A 12,768-nucleotide genomic window follows, 5' to 3' on the forward strand; every position below is an offset into this window, starting at 1 on the left:
TAATTGGTGATAAGAAGATAGAACAGAAAATTAAAACTGTAAGAGGATCAGTGCCATTCTTTGGTAGCATCCAGTATTCACCCCAGCACAGGCGGGAAGGAAATAGTTTGAAACACTGGATGCTCTTTGCAACTTGTGTTTTGGGTGTATTTCCAGTAGGGGTTTCTTCCCTCCCCATGAAAACAGACACACATTCTCATTTAACAACTAATTGATTTATTTAACAATACAAATTTCTTTCTACTGCATGGTTTAGCAGAGAGAACTTGAGAAACAAAATTAGCTTCTTTTCTTTTTCTTTTAAAGTTTAAATGTTTACACAAAAACAACCTTTACTTCAGTAAATATAAAATTTACACACAAAAAAAATCTACATTAAAAAAGAACAGAATCATGACAAACCAACAAAAAAAAAAAAAAAAGAGGATGGGAATTCAGTGTAAAGGATCCAATTGCAAGGAAGGCAAGATGGGGCAACACTAACAAGGCATCCCATTTGTACACCTAGGTATCTGAAGTTGTAGGTACAATACAAACCCAAAATACATTAAAATTAGAATTAAAACCTGTATTTTTATACCATAATATTTTATGATATAAATATCTGTAAATTCTGTAGGCAACACAGTTAATGTGTGAACTCCATAGTTTGCTCCCCACTGGAGGTCACTGGAGTGGTGTACGAGCACCATGTTGCCCATGAGTGCACTAATGGTCAGCAGGGAGCAGACTTTAAATGTGCAGCCCAGATGTGATAGCCCCTTGTTTCTTTGCCAATCTGTGCTATTTCTCGCATGTCCAATGACACGACGAGAAATTCTGGTCACCTTCAGCAGTGATTTCCAGCACTTCATCTCCTGGCATTAGTCTGTTACCTGACTCGGGCATATTCACCTGCCAGATCCTGTTTCTCATTCCCTTTTGCACTTTTTAACCTGTACTCTAAAGCTATCTTGTAGCTACCAAGAGAGACTGGCTTCTAGGTTGAGATATTTGGGATACACAGTTCTTCAAGCCACCTTCAGGCATCTGTAGAAATATTTAAAGTAGGGTGGACAATTCATAGTCAAAGGTTATGTGATACAAAAACCAGGGACCTGTATAATATTGATTAACTTTAGATCTAAATTTTTAGCATTTTTTCTATTGCTTTAATATTTAAACTTAACATTCAGTTTTCATATATTAAATGAGCAGAGCATCTTACTGATGGAAGTGCTACATTATCTCCAAAAACACCATGTAGTAAGGGAGACCGTAAAGTTTAAAATTAAGTGTAATTTTAAAAATCATTTAAAGGAATCAAGTATCTTTTTTTTTTTTTTTTTTATAATCAATATTGTGACTGGCAAACTATAAAAGCTTAAATTATAAAACTATTAGTGACTCTACTTTTTAAACTGTATGTACTCTAAAGCTGTATTTTTGTACTTACAGATGTTACAAAATTTCCAAGCCAGAAAGTGAAGGGGGAAAAAGGTAGTCTCTAACACTTTTACAGATTTCATTTTTACTAAGAAAGGTTCATTTCCCCCACAACTGTTTCTATGTCATATAAATCTGATTAAATTTATTGTACTGGGTAGATGATACAGTGTTCAATCATGCTTTGGAAGACCTTTTTCAATGGATAACAGTTCTCTAGGTCAGCAAGTCCAACTTGCTTTACTCAGAAACAAAAGCACCAGACTATCTCTAACTTGGCCCTCCTCCTGCAAAAACCTTTGTAGCAAGACTGAGGCAGTCTGTTCTGAGAGCAGGACTGGCCCTGAAGCAACCAGCTACATTAACTTCTGGAGTAAGCATATGAAATGTGATCATTTCAAGTTGAAAAAGAGCTGAAAAGTATTAAATTTCAAAAAATTGTAGAAATTTCACTTGTTCTGTTAAAAACAAAACAGGGAAAACTTAAACAATCCACAGGTGTGCATTAAACATTTAATAGCAAACCTTTGCTTATGTATATTAATTTAAAAATTATCCACAGGGATCTGTGATACATTGGCCTTGCCTTGTTACTATAATTAAATTTATTAAAATATTAATTTAAAATAGGAAAACAAAGAAACTACTCCTTGGGGAACATGTTTATTGTGTTTGAGATGATACACTGGGTGCTCTCTGAGCTACAAAGGGAAAAAGGAAATCCTTTCATTACAAACTGACAAAGGTAAAAGTTAAAACAGTTTTCACAACAGCATGTACCACATATTGGAAATAGATCTGGGTTTAATACAAATGACATAATTCCTAGTAATCTACAGCTACCTTTAATAACTTCATACAGATAATGAATTAGGCTAAAATGCACTATAATATTTGGTTGACTTCAGGAACAGTATCCTTAGTACATCACAAAATACATTTTGATATCCCAAAGAAGCAAGACTTGCAAGTAGGCATTTTAAACATAACTAATCTACAGCTACAAACTTCTACTCTTGATAGCATTTACCTTTTTGGGGGGGGGCAGTATCCCAGTCTTCAAAAGGATAAAAGCAGAGTAGAATCAGTATAACATATACACAGAAGTCCGTATTGTAAAGGCTATAAAGATTTGTTGCACACTGCAAAGTTGCCTTCTGCACCTTCACACTGCACAAGTAGTTTGTCATTTATGTTGCATATCTCTTGGTCCACTGTCTGGCTATCCTGTCATGTTCTGCTCTGTTGGTCAGGTACTGAGTGGCTATGCTTCCAACCAGAGGATCAGCTGCAAAAGGCAGGAGAAAATGAATCAGAAACCATCCCACTAGTAACAAAAATCCCCAAACAAAAACACATTTTAAAACACAGCATCCATTCCAAAATATAGTTTAGACCAGAAATATAGTGGGAGCTCTTATCATATAAGACATTTCCAAGCAAGTACACATGAACAAAGCACAACAAACAGAAAAAGAAATCAGAAAAATCTATTGTTGTTATCTGCATATGAATGAATCTTGCCTCAGGCAGGTGCTCTGCTTTCATCCCTTTGGGGTGCAGGGGACATTCAGCGAGCTGCCCAGCACCCTTCAGTCAGGGAGCCGCACAGGACTAGTGTGAGTTAGTGCCAGGGCTGCAGAACACACCGAGGGGAGCCACTTTGCTTCAGAAGACATCAAGCCTTTGTACCAAACAGGCTGATCCATTTCTCCCTAACTGTGACCACCTTCTGTAAATGAATGGTCCCTTAGCACTATTGCTCAGTTCCTGCCCTGACTGCAGGCAATTAGCATCCATTGCCTAATGACGCTGGTCGAACAGTTGTTGCTGAGAATCTGTACTGCTTCCAGTGGAGCTCCTCCCCTCCCCACAGGAGCAGGAAGTCTCTTTGAAAAAGGGAGAGTTCTCTCTGAACATCACCTCCTTTACACTTGCAAGATTAAACCTTTCAACTGCTGTCTTAAGAGAAGAGACTTCCTGCGGCCCGTTCCGACATGCAGGATTTATAACTCAGGAGAATGTCACTCCTTTCCTGGATCGAACACTCACTTGCTGGAGCTCCTGCAATACAGACCTTCATCAGCTTATTTTCTCTATCATATCTTGGAAAAAAAGGACTTAGCACTATTTACTTTCTGTTGTGTCACAGGAGTGAAAAACACATTAAATGTGGGACCACATCAATCTGGAGTGCTTCATCCCCAATTTAAAAAATATTAAATTTTATTTAATTTGCATGCAATCAAATATACAAATTACATTCCATGGAAATTAAATCAAACAACTAAGAGCCTCTCAGTGAACTATCAGCTCCTTACCTGGGTTGCAATCTGTCAGAAGAGAACAAATAGACAGCAGAACCTTTGAAATAGTCAAAGCAGGGCTCCAGTTGTCTTTCAGGATATCCAGACAGATGACTCCCTGACTGTTGATGTTGCAGTGATAAATTCTGGTGCGGAAAGTAACCTGGAAACACAGCATGAGAGACAGAGAGAGTCATTCAGTGCTGCCCAGGGATGGTGCCCCTTGGCTCTGAGAAGCCTGTGGGACTCCCAGTTCTGCAGAGCTTCTGCAGAGGCAGCTCCTCTCTGCTCAGCTTCCAAACCACAATTGTTTAACAGAAGAGTGACTATTTTCTGTAGCCATGGCTGCCTTTAAGAAACCTACCATGATGAGATTAGGGGCATAAACTGCTTTCACACAGGCCCTTTGTATGGCATCCACAAATATTAGGACCTACTTTATAATATGGTAGCTATTTAAGGAACATACTGCATGTCAGGAACATTCTACTCACAAATGTAACTTTACTGTGGTTTCTGAAGCTGAATAAGTAGACAGAATTTGACTGCATGTGCGGTATTAGTTTATCTTTCTTTCCAAAGCCTAAATACAGACCATGAAAATTAGTCTTGTTAAATTAACAATGAAATCTTTGTCCTTACCCTTCATTAGGCACAATGTAATATACAGCCAAAACAATGCTATTATACTAAATCCATCCATGTTTTAAAATTATTTCAGACTAATATTGAAAGAGCATGTGAACATTCTGCACAAATAAGAAGTGAGAAATATGTAAGTGTGCTTTTTTTTTCCATAAAGCACAAGAAAATACCGAAATATTTCTTTTTCATACTGATTGGGGGGGGGGATCCACAATGTATCCTAAAAATTCCCAAACTATTCTGCTCTAAAAATATCTACAAGATTTGAATGAGGAATTTGTCTAAAACTGTGCATCACTTCAGTATAACATTCTTAATTCAGAACATATGAAATGTTGTGGGTTACAGAGAAATGTGAAGTACAGAGCGTATATTCTTTACGTTGTAATCATTCTGGTAATGAAAAAAGGTATTAAATTTATAGTAACAAAGTTATAGCCCCCAAAGCTGTAAGTCATAGAATGCTGTGTGGTAGAATGCAGTGAAGTTGTGAGAGTTTTGCAGCGTCTTTTCTGGTGACTTGGTCAAGAGTTGTAATATGGCATTAAGGGAGGGGAAAAGGGAATTTTAAATTCTTTCATATCCATTAGTAAATTACAATTTATTAGGTGTCCATACTATTTCTGAGCAAGGAATTGACATTTTAGTTTAAGATTAGTTTAATTTAATAAAAATAGCTTTTGCTCAAAAACATTATCAAACAAGATTGCTGGTTTTAGCAGAAGTAAATAGACATTTTAAAATAATGGAAATTCATCACACTAATTTACCCAGTTTTAAGTCACAATATAACACTCCAGTTTTCTATGTGAACTTATTTTAGTTTTTTTCTCATTTTGTTAAAAATTACATGATAATATTTAATATAGAATCTGGCTCATAACAGAAAAGACTATTATACATGCATTTTAGTAGCTAGAATGAGAAGAAGGAAACACAAGAAAGTCTTGTGTTGTCTTCTAATAGAACTACAATTTCTTGAATCTTACCTCTTGATCAGAATTTTCATCTCATTTATCACTTGGTGAAGTTTGGAAATCAGTATTGACTGTGGTAATCAAGAAGTAAATTAGACAGGATTTTTCTGAGACTGCAAGCCAAGATTTTGGACCTTGTAGTTTTCAAGAGACCATAAACAAATTTGATATTCAGAAAGTGATGAGCCCTCACTTGGCTGCAAAGCCGCATTCTTCTCACATTAAAAATGATAAGCACAATAAAAACCTTACCCTTACCTTTGGTGGCTTGAATGGATAGTCAGATGAAAATGTGATATCCAGGAAGAAAACGCCTCCTTCATATACAGAACCAGGAGGCCCAAGTATAGTAGACCTCCATTCATAAATGTTATCTCCTTTAGGACCGGCACTGTGTAAAGAAAAAAGAGAAGAGGGAAAGAAAGAGAGAGGCATTTTATGGATTTCCTTGGGCATCAATTTTGTTAATAAAAACCATTTGACTATTTTTAACACCTGCCCAATTTCCAACTGATTTCAGTGGACTCAGTATTTTAAACTGCCACAAAAGCTGGGACTCTGCTGTCCTTTTGGAGAGACAGCAATGAAACAGAATGACCATGAACTGTGGGACTTTCACTGTCTGAAACCTACCCCCAGATCTATTTTCTTGAGTAGGTAGTTGCTCTGAGGTTCTACATCACTTTCATCACCCTTTCTACATCACCCTCTCAATGCCATCATATTTATACACGAAAGGAGTTTTACGTCTTGACCACATTCATCTTCTCCAAGCATTTAACAGATCACATCTTCATAAAAATGTGGCTTTCAAGCATATGGATACCCATTTATTGCTACTTGTTTTGTAGGCTAGAGTGAAGTGTTACACCCTTGGGCAGCAATACTAGGGAAGGGAGAGAGAATCAAGTAACATGGAATTGAGCTTCTTACAGCACTGTCATTCCAAATAACTGTTTTCTTCAGGATATATTTGTGTTATGCCTCTGGGCAATCGGCAATGAGACGAGCCAAAATACTTTAAGAAGTACAATACTGAATGCATTTCTCACTAGGGGAAGGGTTACTGCATAATTAATTACTAAAGAAAAGCTTTGAAAGAATGGATAAGGGACCAGAATTTTCTCAACTTCTGAGCTATCACTAATGTTATTATCACACAATAACCATCTAACCTCCTCACAAAAAATCCTAACCAAACAATAAACCCTTCCCCCTCCTCCCCCCCACAGAAACCACTACCAAAAAAATCAAATCTTTAAGCAAGTCTAGATAAAAATTAACCTAGCCTTCCACAAAGGGCCCTGAATCTGCCCTGCTGAGATCCAAACTTACTGAACTGACTGCTATGGAGAGCAACAGCACTGAGCTCATGCTGGATTGACACAGTGGATTGATCACGTCTATGCAGATAAGTCAATAACACAGCACTGCAAAAGATCCTTTCCATTCTCCCCTCCTAGACAGTTTCCCAGGCACCACCTCCATTTCACAGACATGCTGAAGCAGCCCCATCCTTCTCCCTCTGTGGTGCCAAGGAACAGGCCCCCAGGACTGTCACATGTGACTGCACATGGAGCAAGCGACGAGGCATGGCACCACACTGCAGCCTGGGGATTTGTGGCTCTGGAATCGCGCGACACACACAGGAGCCTCCCTACAAGTGTTAAGGCTCTCCCTACCTCGTGTCACCCCATGTATCCGTCATACATATGTCTGCAGTCTGTAACACGCCCTGCTGGACACTCACGCTTACTGGGTACTCCAACAACGAGACACTCATCAGAGACAAGGAACATGAGCAGTCTGCACTATGGATCTGCAATCCCCACATGAAAAATTCAGCTATTTTTACATTAAGATCATAATTGAGAAAAAAACAAATGCTGTTTTTGATTATGAATTCTCTTTCAATTAATAATTTTCCAAGATGTTTTTTATCTTGCAGACATTTCATGTACCAAATGTTGCAGTTCTTTCACAAACAGGATAAAATAATCATGAAATTTGGATGACATCCTATTTAATTAAAAAATTATTTTATGAAGCTGTAGCTATTTTCCTGCCGCCAAAATGAAAGTAGGTAACAAGAGAATGCTGGCCTCCAGAGCACAGCTAGGAAAGAAAACATACAAGTGCTGTCAAAAATAAAGTTTGGGTCTAAAATCTTACTTTCTATTTGCAATGCATGCATAAAAATGGAAGAAAAATACTAGATGCATTTTAAGGAAAAAAAGGGAAATCCAGAAGGAAACAGGTCCATTTTTGGTAATGCAATGAACCATTTGTACCTTCAATCACTCCAGAAGATAATTTTATTCATGATCCCTAAAAAGCAATTAGTGTAAGAACTGAAAATATTGGGGCAATAATGACAATATTTAAAACCCACACAGGCCATTGAAATGTTTCAATTAATTCTTGACATTCATCAAGCTTACAGCCTATTAGTATTGTGCTTGAAAACCAAATTTCTGTGGAGCAATTTAATTTCAGCATTAGATGTCCTAATGACTGTTTTATAGTTTAATGCAGAGGTTAGTGCTCTTGCCCTGCATGTCAGGTACTTTTCTTTCATACACCTCTAACAGCTGGATGCAATTCCATCAGATTAATGAAATGGATGTATCAAATCAGTGACATATTTCAGCCCAATGAATCAGTCATGATTAAGTGCAGCACCAGTCCAGGGTCAAACTATTTGGTAATCACTTACCAAGTCAGAGCATGGGCATCTATGAGCTGGCAGCAACAAGCCCAGTGCCATGGCCCTCTGCCTGTTACTATCTCCTCTCCTCCTCCATGCTACCACCAGAAATATAGGAAAGGATGCGGCTATAATACGAGAAGAGTTGCAAGGCCCTAACCTTGTAAGCAGAAGAAAATGCTGTTTGAAACTCATCCTAACTGCTGAGGAAAGATTGCTGCAATGTCAACAGAAACACAAAGCTTCAACAATAAGTGCACTCAGAGAAAGGAGAAAATTTTAAAATGCTAAATCATTATATCTGATTGAGATTTGTTAAATTTGTATTTAACAGCTCAAGTGGTGTCTCACTTCCAAGTGGCATAAAAGACACGTCTGCTTCGCTAGCTAGATACACTTGCGTCACTAAACATCCCTGCAATTGCTACATTATTGGTTTGAGGAGACACAAGACTACAGACCAGAGTCAAGACATCTCATTTGACTTCTGCAACCTGTGTATTCCACTAGGAATCATCCCCAGCTAGCCATACTCAACTTTTGTCTTCTGTATATATGCCAAAGTAATCTTTTCTGGAAGCAAACAAACCCACTTTCTCTACGACTCAGCAGAAGACAGCAGACCTGCTCTCGGCAGTGTGTGCCCCTGCAGTGATTCCCACAAGGACAGGCCAGTGGGGTTACACCCACTTGGCTGCCTGCAGGCAGAGCACAAAGTGCAGCCCTGCCTAAGCTCACACCTCGGTGGTGTCCGAGCTGCGAGCGAGAGCCGGAGCCCCGCTGCAGGCACTGCCTTCGGCTCCCCATCACTGCAGAGCATCGGCTCAGGGCTGCAGAAAGACATGGGGAGGGAGCTGCTTCTCCATTCCCAGAGAACAGCAAAAAACCCAGGCTGAAAACTGGGAATAAGGAAGCTTTACTCTGTCCATAATTTTCTATTGAAAATATTTTCTATTGAATATTTCTATTAATATTTTCTATTGATACAACCAGTAGAAATACTGTCCTCCTGTTGGGCACTAAAGAGGCTGGCACAGGAGGCCTTCTAGGGGATGTCTTTGAGCTCTCCATTCCCAGAAGCTCTCATGGTGTTCAAGAGACTTTCCTACTGCAAGCACAGGCTGCAAGCATCTCACCTTACACCCTGAGAACTGTGATGACTGACAGCCTACGACTCTTCTGCGCTGTCTGCCCCACTGGACAGAACACTCCAGACAGAGCACTACAATGGGGAACTTCCATGGTTTTCTTCCCCTTCTCCTTTCATCAGACAGACCCAACTCCTTCCAGCCTCCCTTGTAGAATCTACATGGACAAAAAATCCTCCTCTATCCAGTCCTTTAAAACACAAAATCTTGATGGAGCAACAGGTCTGATGACAACTTCAGTGTTTCAGCTACAGAGCATACAAGTGCAGCCCATTGCGAACAGCCTGCTGTCCTCCTAAATTAGCTTCAGAACATCACAAATTCGGTAAAGGCACCAATACTGTATTCTCAATAAAAAGTCCACTTGATTAATTTTTTGCAATATGGGCTAAACAAATCTCAGACAAAATAACAAAGCAATTTAATTGAAATGAAAAAATATTATTTGCAAAATTAGGGGGGTTTACTTCATACATTAAACATGGATTGCTTTTTAAAAATAAACTAGAGTGAACTGTCTGCATCTGCTTCCTAAGCAAATATCCATTTTGTCACTTCACTTGGGGATACCTGATTCAGATAAGACAAAGGATTTATAACCATGCTGTAGCCAAGCTAGTCCACTGAATAGATTTAATTTACAAGTGTGGCTTCAGATGGTGAATTTGAAAAGACATGAGGTTAAACTTTAGAGGCCCAAGGGTTCACACCAGGCCTTCCAAACCTAACTCTGCTGAACCCTGGCTCTCAAGCTTCCTGAAGATGAATAACAGCTTTTCCAGCACAGTGTTGAGAGCATTCAAGTGGATTCAGCAGCATTCACACCAGCAAGAAGCCTGTTAGACTCCCGATGCAGTAGTCACAGAAATCCAAGTTCAGCTTTTGTTACAATTCATTAAATCAAAATGCATTGAAGCTGCCCATATGGAACTAACTGCAGGACAAGAAATTTCCAATTTACATGATGTTGGTATCATTTTGCTTTCTGCACTTGCTAAATGCACTGCTGTCAACAGCACTCCTCTAAAACACAGGGCTCTAAATTTGGCTACAGAACGCAACTCCATAGTACTGAGACTGTGCTAATTGAGAAGAAAAAGGATGAAGACAAATGTAATTTGGTTAGATTTGTTGTTAACTCTGTGTTATGCTTTATTATGATATAGAATATGGGTTTGCAATAGCATACAATTGGGGGGCTGGGTGTGTTTGTTTTTAGAAAGCTTCCAACAGTGAAGTCTGCCAGACTAGAACAGTCTTACCATAAATGTCTTTGGTATCATAAAACTAAAGGTACTGCTCTACACCTCTACATGGCACAGATTTAAGTGGTAGAATATTTTCACACATTCTCTTCTCAAAGGCTCCACCCTCAGGTGTGCGACCCAAGCAGGCAGAATCACAGAACTGTAAAGGCTGGAAAGATCTCTACTGATGATCACACAGGCAACAGCTAACAAACCAAATGGGGCACCTGGGGTGAGAATCAAGTAAGGAAAGAACTGCCTCCATCCTTCCTAAATGTTTATTTCAAAATGAGATTCAGCAAAATTTACTCTTGAAGTTCTTCACAGACTGCTTAACCACTGCTCTGTCACTATGTAATTTTTACAGCAGTGTAAGTAAAGTCAGTGCTCTAAGAGAGGAACAAGATATCATTTTTGGATTTTTCTTATTTCAATTGAAGGTACTAAGTAAAGAAAGAAAAATGCCCTCAAGCATGTTCCACAAACTTGTGCTTGAAAAATCCACTTCATAATGCTACAGTATAGTGAAGTTCTGCAACATCTTCAACACAGCTTTGGAAATTGACCTTTACAATTCCTGCTGGAACAAAGGCATACAGGATGTTACCACCACAAAAGGCTGTGTTTTGGACACCAACGTTTCAGCTACAGCTGTTGGATGATCTAGTTCAGTGCAACACCACGAGATGCTAAAGGGGCAGAACAGATCCCATCAGCATATACAATTCAGGCAAATACACAGATCCCATCTGGAGGGGGTCTGTCTGCTTCACCATCTCAGCTTCTGAGCTTGATGAACACATTTCCAGCGAAAGAAAAATGCCCTAGGCTCAAGGAACACCAACTTATCACAGAGGTGGAGATTCATATCTACTATGCAGGATATCTAGTGTGGATGCTGATGTTTGCCCCTCAGACTACCCCGACAATCAGGGTAGAGAGAAGAGTGACGGCAGCACAAAGAACATCTAAATACTCCCTAACACCAAGGTTTTCCATCTCCCTCTGGTGACACCTACTTTTCACCAGCAGCATGGGGAGCCTGGCTCCTAATTCAAGCTGCTAAGCTCAGCACTTGAGAAAATCCTCCTCACCCCTCCATGCAGTGAGAAAGTGAGTGAAAACAGAGCTAGACAATGCTATCTTGTAGCACACTACCTTTTTATCTAGCTACAGATACACGCTGTCATGCTGCTGGTAATCAAAGAACAAAAAATAATCTCACAAGCAACCAAAGGATCTTATCTGGTGCAAGCTGTCTGAGAGTAGCTCAGTGAAGCCTGGAGAAAGCACAAATCACTTACCAGTAGTTATGTTTTAATGTTAAGCATGGGAATAGAAAGATGCTCAAATTATTTTCTTGCTTTGATATTTTCAACATTTTGAAGAAAATTTGTCCTCTACCTTTTTTTCTTAATTCTCTTTTTCAAGTGTGGAGGCACTCTTGTGGTTTTGGTTAGAGGGCAAGAAAGGAAGCGAACTTTAATTAAAAGACATATGTTTGTGGGTGGCTTTCAGTTCTGTGACCTGTGACAAGCATGGATAACAATTTCCATTTTCTTTATTTTTCAATGCCTTGTTTACAAGGCTCTCTGGAGTGCTTATGCTCAGCATTCATATTATCAGTACCAGTGCATAAGCACCTCTACTTACAGAATCTGGGAACTACATTCTCTAGACACCGAAAGCATACTGGTTTCACTGGCAAGAGCTACAAATATAGCCCTAATGTTAGGACTGAAGCATTTTTCTAAGGTTGGACACATGAGGGCTGCCTACAGCAATGTATCAAACCCATCCAGAAAGCACTTTTTGATAAGGTGCTCATGGTTGTTAAAGTTTACATGTTATGTGCAATTTTTTTATGACAAAAAGTTTCAGTCTATTGTCTTCTTTATATAGCTACTTATTACTACTGTTCTTATTTTACCTGCCACCGAACTACCTGCTACATTTGTTTGCTGGAAAAGGTTATTTTCTGCTTCTGGCAGATCCACAGAGGCTCTGTGGAAATGAGGACACAAGGATCTAGTTCAGTGTACAGGTCTTTCCTTCTGCCACTTCCTTAAAATCTATCATGTCCTTATGAAATCTAGAAATCTTATGTAATCTAGAAATCTTATGAAATCTAGAAATTAGTGTTAAAAAAACCCCAGCCAATCTACTTTTAACTCATGGAGCCCCTGATAACTCAGCTGGTTGTAAAGCAGTGCAGGACTTGTGCCCAAGGACATGGTTCTTTGCAAAGCAAATGCAACTTGAGAGCTCCTTAAAAGCAGTGTGGCTACTCAAAGCAAAGTGCTGATCCAGCCT

At 39.1% G+C, this 12,768-nt stretch overlaps 1 protein-coding gene across 2 annotated transcripts in view; it reads right to left on the bottom strand.

Moving 5' to 3' along the window:
* Nucleotides 1-319: 319 nt before the first annotated feature.
* The window catches only part of UBE2E3 (ubiquitin conjugating enzyme E2 E3), a 57,869-nt gene continuing 45,420 nt past the window's right edge, over nt 320-12,768 (bottom strand). The window contains exons 4-6 of one of the 2 annotated variants that reach the window (XM_082284955.1): nt 5,612-5,744; nt 3,747-3,894; nt 320-2,713 (exon numbers count right to left, since the gene is read on the bottom strand). In XM_082284955.1, coding sequence (XP_082141081.1) covers nt 2,616-2,713; nt 3,747-3,894; nt 5,612-5,744 — 379 coding nt within the window. In that variant the 3' untranslated portion in view covers nt 320-2,615. Of the gene's footprint in view, nt 2,714-3,746; nt 3,895-5,611; nt 5,745-12,768 lie in introns of those variants that run through there. The other variant, XR_014226568.1, reaches the window with a different exon arrangement.

This window comes from Coloeus monedula (genome assembly GCF_965178545.1).
Source record: "Coloeus monedula genome assembly, chromosome: 7".
Lineage (NCBI taxonomy): Eukaryota > Metazoa > Chordata > Aves > Passeriformes > Corvidae > Coloeus > Coloeus monedula.